We start from the raw sequence: 22,427 nt of genomic DNA, 5'->3' as shown, positions 1-22,427 counted from the left end.
GATTAATGTTTTATCTTATGTTGAGCTGTGATGTACAAATCTTTGAGATTCCAATACTCAAGATGATGTTGGGGAAGCAGTAATTGTATTTGCTTGGTGACAGTTGTGGAATTTATGCTGGTCAGACAAAGACAGACTGATCATAAAAAGGAATGCAACAAAGATTATTCAGCAAATTTTATTCAGTTATCACTTTGTCTCATGCTTCCTGCTCTTTCTGTATCTGCATCTCTTCTAAAAGTATAAGGGCCAGTTTCAGAAATGGGGCTTAGCTTAAGCCAGGACTAGGCTTTAGTTAAATTAAGATATTTAAGCACGCACACACACACACACACACACACACACACACACACACAAAACAAATGTTTTTGGTGCAATGTGTCCTTAGCTTGGCAAACAAAAGCAGCAGTGTCTGAACAAACACAACAGCTCAAGTTTCATTTATCTGTCATTTCTTTCACTCTTTGGCCAGAGTTAGACTTAGACACACAACGATATGTATGCAAACACACCTATTTTACTGAGCTTTTATGACTGTTTTAGTAGTAATTGAGAGCATATAATCTTATCAACAGCAATACTAGTCCTAATGGTTTAGAAACTAGGCCTATATTCAGAAACTACTGGCTCAATAATTTCCATATTCAATACCTAATTAGACACTTTTGTTCAACAGTTTTAATCTAATTTTCAGCATTGCAAATTCCTTGTGAACAAAACAGGCGACTGCAATTCTGCCAAGTAGGCAATGCTCCTGGATCAACATCAGCCAGTCAGACTTTAGAAATAGGTAAAAGGGTTTATTTAGGGTTTGGCTCGGGACTGGAGCTAGAACCAACATTCTTATCACCTACCCTCAGATTTAGCCATCATTTTTTGGTAAAGGTTGGGTTTAGGGATAGGGAGAGGACTTCTTGATGTTGATTTAGGAACATCACACACATCCATTAAGAAATGTGAAAGATCTTGACTGGTTTGCACAAATTCCAGACCTGGATACCTTTGAGAGGAACAGGACCACTGACTCCCAGAAGAACTGCAGGTGTCTATGTGCCAGCTGCCTAATGCCTATTATTCTGAATGAAACATACATTTGGGTGTGCATATGCTTTTGGGATGCTGTTATATGTTCAGATGTTTATTGATGAGAAAAACTGATAAGGTGAGTCTGATATGACCTCTTAAGACAGCGTGGCCAGAGAATGAGATATTCTCCAAATGCAGTCGTGACTGAACGTTTCAAAGCTCTGGTGTCAAAGAGTGACCTTAACCAGAGAGATCAGTGTGAAGTTCCTTACAAAGAAAAGAGAGACAGCGTAATAAAAGTTCAACAAATAAGAACTGTTCTGTAGTAACCAGGAAGGAAAAAGAACTAGGTCTTCTATTTTACTGACAATAAAGTACAGCTGTAAGCCTGTTACTTTAGGAAAACAACATGCAGGAACTGTGGTAAGATAAAAACTCAGATTTCTTTATTATACAAACATGTCAAAATAAAACAATATTCACATTTTATTTTATTTTTTAATTTTGGACTTGTTTTATCCATTGGGACTTCGGTGACCAAATACATTCTGCAGCTCCTGTATCGGCTGTTGTGCAAATTATGTAAAGACACAGTAAGCATCAATTATGAAATATATTACATTCACAGATACATCTTTATACATGCAAACAAATAAATACAGAACATTCAGGTTCTTGCATTACATTTATACACTCATAGACACAACAGAAAACAGAATGAATACAACTGAATACAAATAATTCAACAGCATCTAAAAATAAATCATTACAGTTACTAATTGCAATTTGCCTTAGTATTTGCTTCATATGCTAGTACAGCACCTCTAAGTGGTCAAACATTAACATTGCCTTAGTCATAGTCTAGTGGTGCTGTGCTGGTAAAATTGATTTGAAGATTGAGGTGAATAAAAATGTCCTTCATTTCTATATAATGTAATTACATGGACAGATATGTCACTTTACCTTTTTTTGCATTTATATGTACAAAATTAAGATTTGTTGTAACAAACAATGCAAAAAATGTTTTTCTTTATAAATGTATGGTTGAGTAATGCAAACTTCACAAAAAGGCTAAAATTAAAATATATAAATACAATAATTTCCAAAACAGACTTAAAAATGAAAGATATTTAATATTTAAATAAAAGTTAAGATATACTAAAGTGCCATTCAAGAGTAGTTATTTTCTGATACTTATATATATCACAAGTATCCAACAGATCTGACGAAGTGCAATGTTCCCTGGTGTCCATTTTTCAAAAAAATTCACAAAGTAATGTATAAATGAGTAAATGTAGAGTATATAAGTGCACATTTAACACAGGTATAACGCAAATGCAGCTACAAAAATAAAACAGCATGAAGCTCATCATCTTCTAGCAGTTCTCACCAGACTTCTAGTGGGGTTTTTGAACCTGGATGTGCCGGGCAGGATTCACTACACATCCTTTCTCCTTATAATGATCCAGAAGTCTTCTCCACAACACACTGCACCGCAGCAAGTTCTCATTACCTGTCAAAATAGCAGAATTACGGCACTGTAATCCAAGCATCAAATATAAAACTGTTGATAATTATAAAATACATAATGTAGACATATAAAAAGGAAGTTTAGTGTTATTATAATGGTATTTGACATACAGGTACATCTAAAAAAATTGAATATCGTGAAAAAGGTATTTTTTTCTTGTAACTTATTTCAAAAAGTGAAACTTTCATATATTTTAGATTCATTATGTGCAAAGTAAAACATTTCAAAAGTTTTTTTGGTTTAATTTAGATGATTAGAGCTTACAGCTCATGAAAGTAAAAAATCAGTATCTCAAAAAATTTGAATATTTACATTTGAGTTTCAATTAATGACCATCCCTACATTATAAATTCTGGGTATCTCTTGTTCTTTGAAACCACAATAATGGAGAAGACTGCTGACTTGGCAATGAGGGTACCTCCACAAAGAGAGTAAGTCACAGAGGGTCATTACTGAAAGCTGTGGCTGTTCACAGAGTGCTGTATCAAAGCATATTAAATGCAAAGTTGACTGGAAGGAAGAATTTGGGTAGGAAAAGGTGCACAAGCAACAGGGATGACCGCAAGCTTGAGAATACTGTCCAGCAAAGCTGATTCAAACACTTGTGAGAGCTTCTCAAGGAGTAGACTGAAGCTGGAGTCAGTGCATCAAGAGTCTCCACGCTCAGACGTCTTCAGGAAAAGGGCTACCAAGCCACTTCTGAACCAGAGACAACGTCAGAAGCATCTTATCTGGGCTGTGGAGAAAAAGAACTGGACTGTTGCTCAGTGCTCCAAAGTCCTCTTTTCAGATAAAAGTACATTTTGCTTTTCATTTAGAAATCAAGGTCCCAGAGTCTGGAGGAAGAGTGGAGAGGCACAGAATCCATGTTGCTTGAAGTCCAGTGTGAAGTTTCCACAGTCAGAGATGATTTGGGCTGCATGTCATCTGCTGGTGTTCGTCCACTGTGTTTTCTGAAGTCCACAGTCAAAGCAGCCATCTACCAGGAAATTGTAGAGCACTTCATGCTTCCTTCTGCTGACAAGCTTTATGGAGATGCTGATTTCATTTTCCAGCAGGACTTGGCACCTGTCCACACTGCCAAAGCTACCAAAAGCTGGTTCAATGACCATGGTGTTACTGTGCTTGATTGGCCAGCAAACTCACCTGACCTGAACCCCACAGAGAATCTATGAGGTATTGTCCTACAATCCCTGCTGGCCCGAGACTCGAACCCGCAACCTTTGGATTACGAGTCCGACTCTCTAACCATTAGGCCACGACTTCCCGTAAAAGAACATAGTTTTCTGAGACACTGAATTTTGCGTTTTCATTATCTGTAAGCCATAATCATCAAAATGTCAAGAAATAAAGGCTTGAAATATTTGAAATATTTCACTCTATGTGTAATGAATCTATATAATATATGGGTTTCACGTTCTGAAATGAGTGACAAAAAATATTGACCTTTTTCATGATATTCAAATTTTTTGAGATGTACCTGTATTAACCCTGGCACTATTAACATAAACTGCACACAAAAAAGATTAAGATAAATGATATCCATATTGTCTTGAAATTATTAGATCCTTATAGGACTGAATAATACTCATAATACTTAAGAGACAAAAATGCGATGTGTACATTATTCAAATAACTAGCAGGCGTTTACAGATCAAATCATTCACACATTATTGACTCCCACAAGCCTAGACTGATTGTTCATCAGATTCAGAGCAGACGGTGTAACTAACCAATGATGCACAGGCCCTCTTGAGCCCTGGTGATGCCCACGTTAACTTGGTGTGGGTCCATGATGAATCCAAGTCGATTCATAATCCAGGATTTGGTTGGTTCTGTGTCTATATCAGATTCAGGACAAGAGCGCACAGTTGACATGATGACATATTTCCATTCACTTCCTGTGGTCAAACAAACAAAGGAGAAAAGATCAGAAATAACATTTTACACACCTTAATTCAGAAACTATACATACCTATTTAAAACAGCATTTACATGTCAAGTGTCAAAACATACAACTTAGAAAGTATTAATGCCTTGAATCTCTGCCTTAAAAACCTTAAAAAAAAAATTATTTTATTGAAATACATTGTTATATTTTTATAGTTTATAGTTTTTAAAAGAGAACTAAATAATGGCTTGTTTTAATGTCCTGTCTGGTCCAGGTTCTGTGTTAACATGTTTTAGCAGATTTGAACAAGTTCATGCTTATTGATATTCACTGTGATTTGTGAAAATGTTCTTACCTTGACTCCTCATGATGGTGTTGACTGTGATGCCTCTTATATTCTTATCAGACAGGGACTCATTAATATTTGCCACTTGAGCATTATATGGTGTGAGAACGGCAATGTCCTTGGTCTTTATCCCAGCCTCAATCAAAAGAATGGCAATCCGCACCTGTAGGAAAAACGATTATCTGAATTAAACATTTTTAAATATTTATTTAATATTAAAAATAATAAATAGATAAATATATTTTAATTCATGAAACATGATAAATGGTTGGAACTAAGGCATTTTTTTTTTATTTCTATTACTTTCTTAACCTTGTGTATTTTAATTTGTCTTAATTTAATTTAAATTAAATTTTGTAATGCCTGTTATTTTTCACGTTGATCTAGGTCGGCCACAGATAACTGGATAATTAGGTTTTATAAACAATTTTACAGAGACATCACAGGCGTATTTTGGAATTAATATAACTTTTTAACCTGTTAACTGTCACCCGTCCCGTCACCGGGACACCTAAATTTACTTCACTATTTTACAATTAAATCCTAATCTAATCAAACTATACAAACGATATATCATTGGAAAGGTCTAAGACTCCTAAATAGATATTGTTCCACCTTTTTTGTTAAAGAATTATGTAGGAAACTAATGGGTTAATTTATGACAAGAGTGTACCTGAAAAATCTACATCATAACAGGAGTTCTGACATTTTTCCTAGTTGCCTTTTTCCCTCTCACGCTTTAGAAATCATAAGAAATGATATAGTTGAAAACTTAAAATCTCAAAATTCATCCTTTGAAACCCATTTTAAAATCAGACATAGCATTACCATGGAAATGGTACATAAAAATCATGTTACAAAATGTTTTCGTTCATGAATTATAAACATTTAAGTTTGAATAGTGCTCTATAATCTCTATGTTCAAAACTGTGAGTGACAGTTAAGGGGTTTTAAATTAAAAACAACTTCCTATTTGATAAATATCTCAACAACAGCTTAAAAAGTCCATAAAACGTCCTGAAATTTGACTGTTAGGAAAAGCAGCGTTTGAACTCCCAAGCGAGTCCCTGAGAAGGAGTCGTTATCATTATGTCTCCAAGCAAACTTAACCATCAAAATTGACCACCCAACGGCATAGACTGCATAGACTGATGGAGTTTCCAGGTAAGTAAATTTATACCTTGTTAGTCATCGAGACCGTTTTGAATTGCAAGATGGCACCGCCACCAATTAGTTATTCTAGCTGGTGTTATTAATAAATTATAGACAGGTGTTATGAGAGCCAAAAGCAGTATCAGGGGTAAACAACCACATTAATAATTATCAGGAGAGTTTCTACTGTTTGAGTCAGTGGATATTTGAGGCTTTGCCCAGACCTCTATTAATGTGTATGGATCCATTCTTTAATATACTGAAATATCAGAATAATACACTGTGTAATATGCTATGTAGGAGATTTCAGGTTCACAGTCCTACGATAATAGTTCCTTCTCTGACTTTCTAAACAAACACACCTGCAGCAATCTGAAAGGAAAGCATGCTAAAATATACTGTGTCCCGTGTGGAACTTTAATTTACACTATAGCCCAAAATACACATTATTTCATCTACATTTATCTTACCGCTTCTTCTGCCTCTTCCAAATTTGCTTTTGAATTTTCATTCCCCCGTTCTGTCGAGACCACCAGACTTTTCTCCTTTCCTTCAACATGACCGAAAACGATGCATGTTTGCCTTGATTTAGCAAGGAAGAGACTTGGTTTGGGGGATGTTTTAGTTTTTAACTTTCCATCATAGAACTCCTTAGATGGAAATGCACAGATGTCTTCTTGCTGTAAGAGACAAGATATGCAATGGAGAAATTTTTATTTGAATTAAGTAAAACTACTGCTGTTTAATTGATTAAATCATTGTTTAATATCGCTAGATAAAAAATACTATTAACCAATAGTAACTATATGTTCAATCTGAAGCAAATATGTACCATCTGAAGTAAAGAACAGTAACTGACCAATGTTTAGATAGAAATACAGTATTGAAGCTATAGTGTGATAATTTACTACCATTCTGTACTGAGTGTCAAGCAGGAGGGCTTTCTCCATGTAACGTTCAAAAAGAGATTTGCTCATTCCCAGTCGCCCCACCACATCACAGTGGACTACAGGCTGCAGCTGCATATGATCGCCCAGAAGAACAATCTACAACATCACATTAGTACAATATTGAGAACCTAGAAGTGGATTTCAAAAGTGTTGCATCTTTGTTCAGTGCAAACATAATGAAAAGTGCTAATATCCAAATCAGTGTCTAAAACAAACACTGCTTTGGAGTCGTACCTGCTCAGGCTTATGAGCCGCTAGTGGAATAAAGGCCTCCGGTTCAGTTGCCATGGCACATTCATCAATGATGATCTGTTTGAAGTCGAGGAGTTTAGCTAAGGTAGGGTTTGAGGCGGCTGTGCAAGTGCACAAGATGACATCATGCCGCAGTAATTCATGTTTCCGAGCCTCTTGGAGAACGTTTTTGTAGCTTTAAAAAAAAAAAGTTTTGTTTTTTAAATATATATAAACTATTAATTTCTATGAAATTGTGTCCAAACAATTTCTAACAAGCAAGAAACAATAACATGGAATCAAAAAGAGATTTGTAGTTACTGAAAAATACATACAGTTTTTTTTCTTCGTCAGTGAATTGATCTCCTCTTCTAATTTTCATATCAAAAGCTAATATTTGTGTGGAGTATGGGTTGCCATCCTTTCGAATCAGGTGGTGAAGTGCAATGGAGCTAATAATACAACAACAACACCACACATCTGTTAGTGAAAAGCTTACATTAAATACACACACACACACACACACACACACAGCCACACACCCACACACACACACACACACACACACACACGCACACACGTTGGTTTTTGTGGTTTATGGGGACTCTCCATAGGCGTAATGGTTTTTATTCTGAACAAACTGTGTGTGCTATTGCCCTACACCAACCCTACACCTAAACTTAGCCCTCACAGGAGACTTTGTGCATTTTTAGATTTTCAAAAAAACACAATTTAGTATGTTTTTTAAGCCTTTTGAATTACGGGGACATAGGCAGTGTCCTCATAAACCACCTTCATATTGTAATACCTCTGTCATACCCATGTCATTATACACATTTGTGTCCTCATAAACCACATAAACATGCACACACACACACACACACACACACACCTTACATGGGCAGTTAGTATCTACATCTAAATAAGTGATAGATGGACATTATTTGGCAAATACCTAAGCTCTGTGTTGGGTTTTTCGCCTCTTTTTGAATTGCGTGACAGCTTCAGATTGCAGCCTGGGTAAGGAAATTCCAACATCTCTGTCTGATCACTGTAGACTCTGAGAGGTCTGAGAAGGTGATTTTGAGGTTTTAGGAAATGACCTGCAACACATTTGTATAAAAAGTTTAAGTTGCAGTGATTCATGGTCAGGTAATATTCTTTAAAAGTGCAGTGTGTAACTCCTGCTTCACTAGACAGACCAAACTGCCTAAATGGATAATAATTGGCTATATAGAAATTTTACCTGCAACAACATCAACAGATTTATTTGAGGGGCCACAGTACAGAACAGCTGCTTTCTTCTGTGAACTGGTGGCAGGAAGCTGTTGTATATTCCTGAGCAACCAGTACACAATATGGACACCCACAACAGTTTTTCCAGTCCCTGTGAAAATTCACAACCATAATATAACAGGAAAGGAATGGAATTACAATAGCCCAAGACCAAAGAAAGCAAAAATTCAAAAAAATATCTCTCACCTGGTGGTCCTTGGATAAGAGTGAACGGGTTGGTCAGTGCCTCTCTTATAGCTTTACACTGACTGTTGTTTAGATGGAAAAACCCAGAAGGGAGATTGTCAATCTCAAACCTGGCTGGAATCTGCTTCGAAATTTTACATCCTTTAAGGAAAAACAAAATTAAACTACATTTGAAGGGATAATTTTATAAAATCACTAATTTTGATAGCAGAGTTTGAAATATAAACTGAACAAAATTATAAATGCAACACTTTTGTTTTTGCCACATCTGTGGCATTGTGCTGTGTGATAAAATTGCACATTTTAGAGTGGCCTTTTATTGTGGCCAGCCTAAGGCACACCTGTGCAATAATCATGCTGTCTAATCAGCATCTTGATATGCCACACCAGTGAGGTGGATGGATTAACTCGGCAAAGGAGAAATGCTCACTAACACAGATTTAGACAGATTTGTGAACAATATTTGAGAGAAATAGGCCTTTTGTGTACATAGAAAAAGTCTTCGATCTTTGAGTTCAGCTCATGAAAAATGTGGGCAAAAACAAAAGTGTTGCGTTTATAATTTTGTTCAGTGTAGATATGCAAGACACTATAAAGAGGCAGTAGAAGTCAAACCACTATACCTCCTTCAGAGTTGATTTTCCTGCCCATGGCAATATTTTTTACAAGTTGGTTGGCTTTGGTTAGACTGCTAATTGCATTTTCTTTGCGGCTGTAAACAAAATAAAAAAGCATAATTAATTAAACATACATATGTTTGAAGATGTGATCATAATCTACACATAAAAAAATACCGTGTACATAAATAGTACATTTTTAGTGTGCTAGAGTATCTAAAATTTGTAGTCTTACACATCTGGCAGAAGCTTTGGAATCAGCTCCAGAGTAAATCTTGTCCTCTCTGAGAATATCTCTTCTGGAATATTTGTCACGGGCATGTGGTTAATCTGAAAATCAATTTGCAAATTCTTCGGTTCCTTGGAGTCATTTTCTTCAACGTTTGTAATTATGCCATGGGCCACCCAAGTGATAGAGGGGATATCCATGAGAGTTGTGCACTGAGAGGGGTTACTCTGACTTTGGTGAATCTTAGTTCGAATGCAGAGGACACTGTTCTTGAGGTCACATTCAATGGACCACTGAGATTTTTTGTCCAGTGGGAGGAGAAAAAAACCTTGAAGCTTCTTTTCACGAGAGTTTTTCCATTTCAAGGCTGCATCTTCAATAAGAATGCTCTCATTTTCAGCAACAGCATTGGAGGCTGACTCCATTTCACACAAAGGTGTCCATATTGCCTGATAATCCATGTATGTCTTGTATGAATTCCTTGATGAGTTGAAAGCATAGTTTGAGAAACACTTGATTGGATCTTTCACATGCTCCAAACAAATCTCAAATTTTGGATGCACAGCAAACAGCTGAATTGCTGGTGTCATTAGTCCCCGATCCGTGGCTGCACCTAGCTGTACTTCGACTGCCTCACCTGGCTTTATTCTCATCGACAGTTCGGCATAATGCTCAGCATGCATGGGATCAGATTTTTCTGAACTTTTAGCATTTCTCAGTCTTTCCTGGAATTGTCTTGCATGGTTTCTTGAGCTGACATCAAGCTCCTCAATCAGGGGAAACAATCTGTCCCAATCTTCTTCTCTAAGAGCATCTGCTAGGCATTTCCAGGTCTTTGTAGAGACATAGGCCATGACTGAGTTTGGAGTTTGCTGTTTCACTTCTGCAAGGATGTGAGGATTGGAGAATGAATATATCCTTCGCACCCATTTCAAGATCATGCAGTTGTTTGCTTCATCAAACTGTGGTTGATCTGCCAACTGAAGATCCCTGTACATAATGTCTAAGTTTTCTGATATAGAGTTTCTGTTAAGTGGGAAGGATAATCTGAAGTTTGTCCCTGATGCATTGAGTTCTGCAATGTAGGCCAGCTTCCTTTCGCTTTGGGTCAACAGTTCTATTGCAAAATGTAGAGCATTAGATTTCCTCTCATATGCTGACTGTTGATCGTTTTTCCTGGAAAATTCCATACAAGACAGATCAATGTCATGAGCTGTGTACCTAACATTTGTGTTGTTAATCACAGAATGAAGAAGGCGCTGTACAATGACATCTATATATCGGCGGATTGGAGATGAGGCCCATGTATAGCTGTCAAGATCTAAATCATAGTGCCCAATTCTTGAGGCATGTGTCGAGTTTGAACGCAGGACGCATGATTTGTGAAACAGTCTCCTAAATGCAATAGCAAAAGGGAGAAGTTGGGGGTGAATCTCATCTGTTGCAATAAAGTCAATTATTTTGTAGATATTTTTCTGCTCTGCTGCTGTCTTCAAGCATCTCAAAACAGATTTTAATATGGGGAAGGTTTCAGAATCAGAAATGCCAGCCTGAGGGTTTGGCATGGCACTGCGGTGGATCAAACCTTGGTTATTCAGTTCATGAGACACATGTTCACACTGATGAACTTGACTTGAGAAGTGAACAGATAGTGGAATCAAGGAGGCATTTTTGTCAAAAAGGTCAGTGAGCTTTTCCCTCTTTGGCCTGTCCTGGCATCTCAGGGGAGTTATGCTCCTTGTTGTTTCATCAAACAGAAGACGTTCAGCAACCGTGTGGTTAAACATGATCATCAGCTCTTCCACCATTAAGTGAGATCGCCTTCTTCCCAGAGTCATGTCTTCATCTGGCTGTTTGTAGCACCAGTCATCCTGTTTTCTGTATCTCCTGTGGACCTCAGCAAAGTTCCATGCTTTCACAAGGCAGATTTCAAGCGGGTCAGAATGCTGATGAATGTTTTCAAGGATGTCCTCTGCTTCATCATAAGAAAATTTCCTCTTGGAGCGAATGACAGATTTGCAAATGACTCTTTCCTTTACGTGGTTTGTCTTAGTATCTACTTGTATTATCAAGGAGATTGCTCGTCTGTCTTGGTTAGGGATCAAACTGAAGAAACTGGCACTCAGCTCATTAGGGAACATGTGTATTGGGTCCTTTCCACGTGGATAGAATGTAGTACACAGCTGTCTTGCATATTTGTCCAGTTCACTATCTTTAGCCACAAAGCTAGCAACATCAGAAATGTGAACTCCTATTTCATAGCACTCTCCTAAATCCCGTACACTGATTGCATCATCAAGGTCTTGTGAATCGGCAGGATCAATGGTGAATGTTGGGAGCATGCGAAAATCTCTTCGTCCCTTATCAAACAAACTAACACCTTGAAAGTCTTGCATCTGATTTCTCACAGATGAAGAAAGTGTTCTCCTCAACTGATACTCTATGTCAAGAACCTTTAATCCATCATCTAAAGTTGTTGTTTTCGGCAACACTCCCACAACTATCCCCAGGGGATATTTGTAAAACTTTCCCCACTTGAGGACTCTGACAACGAAGAGATATTTTCTGTGTGCCTCTTCATTTATTTTGATAAACTTCTCTGTTCTGAGGTTCTCAGGATTTCTTACAGCAATGTGGTCTGGTTTGTCTTTCCAAAATGGTGTGAAGATTTTGGAGATGCATTTGTTGATAGGTATCATCACTTGACTGTCGTGTCTTTCAATGGTGCAGACAAATGCTTTTGCACCATCAGCATCTGCACTTTCTAGGATGTTGATTACTTTACCCGTAGGATGATCTGATACCTCACTCAGGATCTCCACTGTTACCTTGTCTCCAGGGAATGCCTGTCCTATGTTTTTTCTGCCCTTGATCTCGATTCTTATGGAGGGCTTGTCAAGTGGTCTAGCATAAGCTCGATAAAAACTCTCTTTGACCAGCTCACACCGTTTATGTGTTGAAGAGTCAGTCAACAGTTGCTCTTCATCTACTTCTGCACTTTGGTTGCTAACACTACTGACAAATTGCTCATGTTGAAAAACTGGAAACAAGCCTTCCTCTGTCAATGAAACGTTTATGTCTTTGCTCTCATCAAGAAGCTCTTGAAGTATTGGGTCTTCTGTGTCTGGTATTTCAGATGTAGTTGATTCACTATCGCTGCTGTCTTCATCCTCACTTCTGCAGAGCTCAGATATCTCAAGGAGATCTTGTTTCAAAGAATCCAAGGTAAAGTCATGGGCACTTCCCTTGTTGATGCAATCCTCTATGTACGATCTCCATAGTCTCCAGCACATACCAAACTGTTGGCAAGAAAGTGCAGCTGCATCTCCAACAACAAATATTTGGGATTGGGCTCTTGTCATAACTGTGTTCAGCACTCGCATGTCATTGAAAAACTCAAGACAGGTCCGGTCCGTCTCCAATAGGCTGTCCTTGGTGTGCACAGTGGAAATCACGATTACTCTGAACTGTTTTCCTGCAAAATATGGAAAAGGGCAGTATGCTCTGTAAATCACTATTTAATACTAGTGTGCTTGTACATAATTATGGCATAGCATTACATTTGAGTGATGAATCATCTTTACCTTGCACATTTTCTGCATTCTCCACAGTGAATCGGGGCAGGCTAAGCTGACGCAGTCTTTGCCTGATTTCCAACACCTGAAACACAAAAGAGGAAAAAACATCTGGCATAAACACGCTTACATGAATTTGATACAATAGCAGGATGCCATAAATAAACGCATAAATTAAATTGGTAACTAGCAATAGGTTTGATACCTGTCTGCCTTGAGAAAGGACACAGACTGATTCTGCATCTTTATCACCCCACTCTTCAGGCCATTCCTCCATTATTCCTTGCACAATGTCAACAACACTTCGAATTTGTTCCGCATTGAACCAGGACATGCTTGTTGGGTCCAAACAGCATTCTCCTCTTACATGATGGAACTGCAAGGCATGTTGTTGTGGATGAGGAGGCACATCTCCTCTAGCCTTGATCACATCACTCTTTCCCACATAAAAATGTGTTGAAACAAAATCCACAATGTCCTTGGTGGAACGGTAGTTTTCAGTGAAAATGATTCGGCTTTGTTTGGCGATGTCACTGGTTTCAGCTTGGTAGTAATAGAAGAGGCGATTGAGCAGGGTATGTTCTGAGCATTTGCCTTGTTTCACAGAGAAGATCTTGGGTCCCATCTGCATGTGATCTCCTGCTAAAACAACACGTGTATTTTTACCTGCTAAGCCCAGTGCCATAAGAGCCTCACACTCCAACATCTGCGAAGCTTCATCAATCAGAATGTGGCTGAAGTAGTTTTCAGGGAGATTCATGTCATGGAAGAAACGAGCCACAGCAGTTGTTGTTATGATGATTCTTGTGGAATCTAAAACAGCTTTATCAGGAAACTCAAAATGACTGCCGTCTCTGGATAAATGGCAGTACTGTAGAGTGATGGGATCAGTGGATCTGGGATTGCTTTCCTTTGCCTTGATTCTCAAAGGTCTGGCTTCATGATGAACAGTTGCATATTCATGAAAATGACCTTTTACATAAAGATCAGCAGAACTGTATCAAGACAAAAGAGAAATAACATTTTGAAAATATTTGCACCGCTTGGGGGTGGGGGGGTGTTGGGTCAGGGTGGGCGAAAGGGGGATTTATAGATATATACAGTATATATAGGTTTCTTCTTCTTGTGGTTTAAAATAGCTTGAATGTGTAAATTGTCAAATTAATCTCGAAATAACATGCGTGCCGAACAGTTGGGTCTGGTCCGTATGAATCACGGATCAACTGCGCTCCATTTAACCCCTAATATAGACTATGACAGTTCAGACAGGGCAATCTATCATATACTAATTTAACAAGAAATTGTCAAATTACTACTCCATATCAATCGCATACTATGAAAATACAGAATAATTAGAACAATCATTAACGTGCAATAAATAACAGTGTCATATGATCATATCTATAGGCTACACATTTTTCTAGAACGTTCTTGCAACCCAGTAGCAATTTTTCCACGGCCCGGTAGTGGGTGGTTGGGGACCTCTGCATTAAATGATTACTTAATGACAAAATTTTTCAAAATTACACTGGCTTCAAGGTATGCATTCTTAGGAGTTTATGCATACCCTGGAAACCAATTCCATGACAGTGCCCTTACTTGCACCATGCTTTACAGTATGAGCAAGAGAAATACATATTTCTGACCTACTTCTGTGGATTAGTACTCCAATATGCCACTGCATTGTGATGCCTTACCTGTTTGTGTGTGTGCAAATCAGGATTTTGTTCTGCGGTTGCTGCACAAGAGCTTGGGTCATCTTTGCAAGGGTTTGAGTTTTCCCTGTTCCAAAAGGTCCATAAATTAACAAAGGTGGGATGCTGCTTCTGTTGTCTGTTACACCCAGAACAAAGTTCATTGCTGCTTGCTGCTTCTCATTTAACTCTCCTGTATCTGACTGAGAAGAAATACAGAAGTTGCTGTTTTTCAGGTCAGGTAAGACTTTGTCTAAGTCAGGGAGATCATCAATGGCTTTGTGCATCTCACAGAACCAGAGACGATTTAGCTGGAACTGGACTTCCATCTCACATTGCTGTCCATTCTGCAGATTCAGATCAGTGCAGCATTGCTTGGAAAGCTGCAATGCTACTTGTGTCTCTGTGGCAGTGTCTTTCAGAAATTCAGCCTCATAAATAGGTCCAAGATAATCATTGTTTTTCACAACACGAACAAGAGATCTGATCGCGTGTCTTTTCACTATGAAGCCCTGAGGAGCATTGGGAGTTAGTGGGTAAGACAGAGGCACAGCAGCAAAAAGTTCCCCCGGACAAGCCCATTTCATTCCAAACCTGAGATCGAACAGCTGATTTTTCAACTGTACAGTGCCTCGTAGATTCAGCCTGAAAAGAGAGTGTACAGTTTAAGAATTTGAATTTTGTTATAAATTGTACCTGTCAAATCCAAATATATATTTACATTTACACATACCTTGTGAGCAGTTCACCTTCTGCTTTTTCCTCCTGATACAAAAAATGGTGCATGCTGTGTTTGTAATTGTCATGGTTAATCAAACTCTTCATCTCATCTATCATGATGAGCTTATATCTGTTTATCAGCTCTCTCTCTGCCTCTTCTCTTTCAAAAAAAGGAATGATTTCCATGCTTTCCTCATTCCAGGGCTCAAGATTCCCTTCAGTCTCTTGTTTTTCTAGCAGAATCTCAGGTGCTGGGGTCGAGACTGGTGTTCCCTTACACTCATCCTCTCCAACTCTGACCTTGATTTTTTGTTGTAGTACGGGTCTCGTGTTAAAGTCAAACACTACCCACTGCTCATACAAGCCTGGATGGTCAGATTTGAAGGACACTGGGATTTCATACTCTGCAGAAACAAATCATAATAAATCAGGTGGAAATAATTTGTGAGCTTGGCAGTTCAATTAATAAAGGAAAGGAAAGGAAAGGACATGACATGTGGCCATGTATGGTGCCCCATACTTATAATTTGTGCTCTGCATTTAACCCATCCAAGTGCACACACACACAGCAGTGAGAAGTGAACAAATACACACACACCGTGAACACACACCCGGAGCAGTGGGCAGCCAATGCTGCGGCGCCCGGGGAGCAGTTGGGGGTTCGGTGCCTTGCTCAAGGGCACCTCAGTCGTGGTATTGAGGGTGGAGAGAGTGCTGTACATTCACTCCCCCCACCTACAATCCCTGCTGGCCCGAGACTCGAACCTACAACCTTCAGGTTACAAGTCCGACTCTCTCCATTAGGCCATGACTGCCCCCTGAATTAAGGACTTTTTAATTAATTAATAAGTATTAGTAAAAGCATGCCATACAGTTTCTTTCTGCATTGTGTAAGAAATATTCAGTCACCTGTTTGGCTCTTTTGAAACCAAGCACTAGTGGAATATGTCCGTTCCTCATTGGGGTCTTTGCTGAGGCTGAATGTTGCCCCTAGTTCCCGTCTGAGTAAAGCAATAACTTCTAGAGGTTCCTGGAGGGATTTAAGTCCATTTGGAAGTACAGATCAATGTCATTGCAGAGGCTATCATTACAGCTGTCTAAACATATTTAGAAAAATGACATAGGTGCTTGGCAGCTTACAGATCGCACCATATACACAACATATCCACTTTTTTTCAACAATTTTGACAAGAGCTTGTTACATTCTGCAAAGATGCCTTGAATCATTTTTTTCTTATCTTGTGGACATAAGGTTCATTATCAAAATTATGATCTGAACCCCATAATTCTTAAAGCTGCAGTCCAAAACTTTTGGCGCTCTAGCGGTTAATAAACAGAACTGCATGCATCTTGGGGAAGAACATTTTCTTTATTTATTTATGTCTATGATGAGTTACGCAGGTACTGGGCTACTCTGCAGCAGCTCCTACCAGAACCAGTCTAAAATAGTTTGAATATAAAACACATTATGTGTGTACCATAGTGATTCAGGATAAGCCAAAAACAAGGTATGGAAACTGGATTCATGATGCACTCACTTATTTTATATAAATTTAGCAAATTACAAACACAAAAAAAGCTACGGACTGCAGCTTTAACAATAAAAGCAAATGTAGTCGTATCATTAGTAACTGGTACTGCTATATTGTAATCAGTGTTGGGGAAAGTTACTTTTAAAAGTAATGCATTACAATATTGCGTTACTCCCTAAAAAAGTAACTAATTATGTTACTTTTTATCGAAAGTAATTTGTTACGTTACTTTTGCGTCCCTTTATAAATATGAGCAGGGCTTGATTGTTTGTGTTTACTACAAGAAGTTCTATTTATAGCAAATTTAAAAGCCCTTTCACACCAAAAAGAGTAATGAATAAACCTCAGGATGAAGGAGGAGTAAATTCACGTCTGTAAAGTAGAACGCAGGAGAAGAAGGTTCATCACTCTTCAGCAATAAAAAACAATGAAGCACAAAAATAAAGTCATTTTTGCCTATTAGTATGGTTGAGCTGGATCGTCAAAGGTCAGCAGCAAAGACATCGGTTAATAATAATGGGATTAGATACATTTGTGTTGTTTAACATATTTAATTATCGCAGGTTTGTGTCATATTCTGAGATTGCACTTCACTGTTTTAATTAATTTTGATGAATACTAAATATTTGTTTTTGCGAGTGGGATGAATTAATGCACGTTCACGTTTATTCTAGAACTACAGTAACATCATGTTCACACCGCGCACACAACGCCTCTGTACTTCCGATTTCTCCCAATATGGAGAAGACTTGTCAGTAAATAAATGGGAAAACAAACTAACTGGCGTTACTTTTTTGAAAATATCATATTTTCTTGTAAATTAAAAAGTAATGCGTTACTTTACTAGTTACTTGAAAAAAGTAATCTGATTGCATTACCCCCAACACTGATTGTAACTAACCCTGTCAATGATGATCTTTTTTACCTATTTATTTGAAAATTAAAGTCAAACATTTATATACGTGTTAATGTACAAACCTTAGAATTAATGGTAAAATTCCATGTACACTGTATTCCTTTTTTCCTTACATAGACGCTGTCTATATCTGGGTCACAGCTGATAGAAACTTCAGGAAGGCTGTCGCTGACCTGCAGGAATATTGATTCAATCAGTGTTTATGACATTGTAAAAAGCAATTGTACAAATCCACAATTATATTTAAATTTTGGGTGTAAATATATATAATAAAAAATTGCATGAGCCAAAAAAATGTATTATTTGTTAGCATTTATAACACTGCAATTAACTCCTAAATAACAGCAAGTAGCAATGCAAAGTATCAAAGGTCAGAGGTACATCTGTCAACATTTGGGATACTGTCCAAGAGCGTTACTCACTAATGATATTATACACTGTTCATTACTGAATGGCCCACTTACGATGGTTTTCTTGTCGCTGCTGTGTCTGTATTCCTCCAAAAGATTGTCCTGATAGGACTTTAAACCCATCTCGGCTGCATCTCCGACTCTTTTTCGTGAAGCCTTGATTCGTTTTTCCCATTCACGAAGTTCCTCTCGACTGTGTGCCTTTGTGCAATTATCACCATACTCGCATATCAGGGATCTATGGGAGAATGTTTTATAGGCTGCTTTATCTTACTTTGACACAGGCAAACATTTAATGGCATGTCACACTTTCCATAAATACCTTCCACACAGTTTCAGGTCCTTGTATGTTGGTGGTGGATCTCGGTACTTCCAAGTCTGAGAGGTATCTTCAAAGATCAGTCTCCTGTGCTTCACAGTGAAACAGTGGTTCATCAGTTCCTCATCTGTCGGGAAGTGGACTTGACATAATGTGCAGTCAAACTGTCCTCCTTTCTCTTGAGACTTTGACTGCAGCATCCTTTGGTTTCGTTTTATCATATTCATAATCTGAGGAATTGTCAGTTTTTCATCCTTCAAGACGTTCCACAGCGCTGCTTCTTCTGAGCTCCTAGCGTAGGTACATCTACTTCCATGCTGCTCGCATCCAGTTTGTTCAGTGAAGTACCAGCAAACAACATATTTGGGAGGTCTGGGAAAGTCTGGCAGGGGTGCAACAGGCCTCCACAATGAATTGTTAGCTTGCCGCTTGATCAGTAAGATGTTTTCTGAGCAGTTATGAAGGATCTCTTTATGGGAGTACGAAATCTCATTTAGTTTTTTACTGCACTTATTACATCCCACACACAGCTTGTATGTCTCTAGGAATGCTTGAAGGTTTCCTGCGAGAGTCATGACTTAAAAGAGACAGGAAATTCCTGCGATTAGAATGAGATTTCTGCCATCTACAGCTTATTGTTTGTTCCCTTGCAGTTTTCCAATGGGTTTTTCTCAAAATAGGAGTAAAACAAAGTCTTTAATACTTTGACGTTTTGCACTAGTTTAAATTACACACCCATACTGAAACCTGAGTTGTTTATTTTTTACATGTATGTTTGTACATAAGAACGTTTGCAGTGCGAGGGTGTGCATTTTATGCTGTGCAAAACTATTTTTTATAAATACCCATAGGAAAATCTCAAGGGAACCTATAGCAAAGGACTGTTCCAGGGTTTGATGTCACGGCTGCAGCCCTCTATTACACACATTCTGATATTGATCAATACATTTTTCCAGCCTTCAGACCTAATAAACATCAGCAAGGAACATATCTTTACATACGGCAATTTGTGTCTATAAAAACAGGTGTGGTAACTGAAAATTATTAACCTGCCAACACAACCTTTACATTTCAATAAATATAAATGCAAACACAAATACTGTATACAGGGTTCCCACTCTAAGTCAAATGTCAAATTCCCTGACTTTTCCCTGATTTCACTGACTAAAAAGCTGAATTTCCATGACCTATAATGAATGGAAAAACAGGCCGCTGTTGTGCTAAGCCTTTTTTTGTTGTTGTTGCTTTTTTACCATTAAATGCTCTTTTATTTTTTCATTTTTTTTTAAACTCAGTCATTTTGTAGGCAAAGCTACAGTGGAAAACACATTCAGAAAACACATGCAAATAGAAAAAGCACCAGCAAATCAAGAAAATCTTCATCTTCATCAGTTTGACAGCAGGTGGTGCTAATGCTCACAACACAAACAAATAAGGAAACACTGCAAATGCTCACAATACAACCAAATAACTTTTATATGCAGTGCGTTTCTTTATTTGGTTGTGTTGTGAGCATTTGCAGCGTGTGTGTTGTAAAATTGAGGAAGTTGTTTTCTTAATTTGCAGGTGTTTTTTCTATTTGCAATGCGTTGAGATCTCTCGGTCACCGTACAAAGCTCCCAAACATTTTAATTTTCTGGCATATTTGCCTTTGTTAACCGGTACAGCCTGGTGACTGCATTTGACATAGCGATAGCCAGTTGACGAGCGGGAAGGGAATAAGATGGCGCTGAAAAAATAGCCCAGGGCTCAATGCTAAGGATTTTTTCAGTGGTTAAAATTATTACTTGCCTTGTTAATATTTTCACTAGCCTTGCCACAAAAAATAAATAAAATAAAATAGTTGCTGTTATCAACTTTGATTTTTGTATTCTAATAAATAAACTTATGACACCAATATTTTAGATACCAATTTTTTTTTACAAATCTCGATTTCAATGTTAATACCACAGTAAAAAAAAAAAAAAAAGTATATAAGTTCAGTATCTAATATAAAGTTCAAACATCATTAAAGATAAATAAGAACAAATTGCAAGTAATAGCTAAATTAAATATATAGCACAAAGATAGAAATTACATTTTGCTTAAATTTTTATGTTTGTAGGTGTTCAGGTACAGAAATTGAATAATTACTTATAAAATAACATTTGCATATTCTTCACTCTGTGTTGCAGCTTGATTTTGCATTGCCATTTGAAATTAGTGGCAAGGCAACCACTGCATTTTAATCATGAATCAATCCAAAAATAAAAATTCAATGTTTTTAATTTATTTTAGACTGCATAATTTCAAAATCTGAAGAAACAGAATGCGACTTTAGCTTTGTGAAATGATGCTAGGTGAAACAGAAACAGAAACAGCAGACGGGCTGAATGAGACTTTGTGACAGCAGGTGGCGCTTATGGAACAGTGATACAGCGTTTCCTTGGTTACCACTATAAACACAGCAGTGCTGCGCGTATTAACTCATTTAAATGCATTATACAGAGGCAAGATGAAAAGAAAACGCCGTGTAAATTTTTCTGAAAACAACCAGTTCCCCTCAGAAACACATTCAAATAAAATTCAATGTTTAGGATTCCTATGTTTCGCACATTTTGAATCTTGTTCTGCCTGATATGGTATTTTCTCCTCTTTGCGTCCGTCTTCAGCATCTCTGGCCTCTGTTAATGGCCGTTTACAGACTAATTAAATATAGATTAATCATTGTTAAAGCTACAAAGTAACTTGCCAAGACGGGCATTTTTATACTTTTGTATATATTTGTCCATTCAGGCGCAAGAAAGATGCTGTGAGAAACTCGCGCGTGTCCGAGACGCTGCTGTTTACACAGGTACTGAATGCAGTTGACCAACAAAAAATATATAAAATTCCCCGACTTTCAATGTCTGGAATAGACCTACATATACCTTCACCTTTACTAGAGGGAAAACAGTAACTAAAGTAAGTGGTGACTAAAGCTGTCAGCTTTGAATTCAACAGATGATTATGTAATTTAATGATCTTTTTTATAAAGATTCATTAACTAATTTTAAGTAATAAACTTTACAAAAGAATCAGGTAACTTGAATTAGTAATGCACAGCATCGTCTTACCTTCATGCCATGATCTTCCTGTATCACTGGATGTTTCAGCTGCTCTGTGTCATGTGAATCTAGCTAGAGCCCTTTAAACATTTTATAGATAAGCCACTCCCTTCTAGAATTAAAGAATAACTTTCCTTTTCCCTGACAATGTTTTTGTACGGAACAGTGCATACGCAGTTTCAGTTTCAATACTGATGAAAACCACAGGAAGCAAACAGACAGAGCATGAGCCTTAAACAACAAACAGACAACCCTTACTGTTCCTATTAAAGCTCTTACAATGTCTACTACACCAATTTCAGCATACATCAGTTTACCCTTTAATATGTTTTTGCTATCATACAGACAACATTAGAAACTAATGGTTTCATGCAACATGCTTTTTTTTTAACCATGACTAATTTTAGTCATGTTTTCCCCATTGCACAAGCTTATTGTTCCTGAAATACTTTCCGAATGGAACTGATCTAGTAATAAACTGAACATTCTTTATCCTGTATGAGCTGTTTCTTTAGAAAGGACAATAATGATCTTATAAGGAAAATAAAAGTGTCAGGGTGCTTCAAAAGGATGAGACAGCTGTGAACGGCAAGATGTAGCAGATTTGCCTACATTTTCTATGCTGAACATTGCTTAGAAAAACAAACAAGGCTCATTGCACACGGCTGATCATGCCTGAGGTGACTACAGACTGGAAAAGCACACAAACTAACAAATTAG

General features: G+C 37.7%; 1 protein-coding gene across 2 annotated transcripts; it reads right to left on the bottom strand.

Moving 5' to 3' along the window:
• Positions 1-1,446: 1,446 nt before the first annotated feature.
• LOC306845089 (3'-5' exoribonuclease HELZ2-like) lies at positions 1,447-21,772 on the bottom strand. Of its 2 annotated transcripts, none has more exons than XM_079377656.1 (21): positions 21,717-21,772; positions 18,625-19,198; positions 18,357-18,540; positions 17,955-18,065; positions 16,354-16,474; positions 15,458-15,848; positions 14,728-15,369; positions 13,236-14,025; positions 13,040-13,115; positions 9,462-12,930; positions 9,233-9,321; positions 8,610-8,750; positions 8,374-8,514; positions 8,083-8,230; positions 7,463-7,579; positions 7,131-7,323; positions 6,858-6,992; positions 6,417-6,626; positions 4,804-4,957; positions 4,291-4,458; positions 1,447-2,539 (listed from the first exon to the last, which is right to left on the bottom strand). In XM_079377656.1, exons 2-21 carry the CDS (start codon positions 19,194-19,196, stop codon positions 2,424-2,426), a joined length of 7,968 nt encoding a protein of 2,655 aa, XP_079233782.1. In that variant the 5' UTR covers positions 19,197-19,198; positions 21,717-21,772; the 3' UTR covers positions 1,447-2,423. The 2 variants fall into 2 exon arrangements, with proteins under 2 accessions (XP_079233782.1, XP_079233783.1); XM_079377657.1 differs by having other exon boundaries at positions 18,625-19,090; positions 21,717-21,758.
• Between the last annotated feature and the right edge of the window lie 655 nt (positions 21,773-22,427).

This window comes from Barbus barbus (assembly GCF_936440315.1).
Source record: "Barbus barbus genome assembly, chromosome: 25".
In the NCBI taxonomy this organism is placed as follows: domain Eukaryota; kingdom Metazoa; phylum Chordata; class Actinopteri; order Cypriniformes; family Cyprinidae; genus Barbus; species Barbus barbus.
The sequence above is the reverse complement of the archived record's forward strand: the minus strand, read 5'-3'. Positions and strand labels throughout refer to the sequence as shown.

Coding starts and splice junctions, on each gene's coding strand:
- LOC306845089 (XM_079377656.1), bottom strand. CDS start 19,196: ATGACTCTCGCAGGAAACCTTCAAGCATTCCTAGAGACATACAAGCTG. Junction 8,751..9,232: donor GAAAATCAACTCTGAAGGAG/GTATAGTGGTTT, acceptor TTTTCCTTAAAG/GATGTAAAATTTCGAAGCAG. Junction 6,627..6,857: donor TTGACACTCAGTACAGAATG/GTAGTAAATTAT, acceptor TGTCTCTTACAG/CAAGAAGACATCTGTGCATT.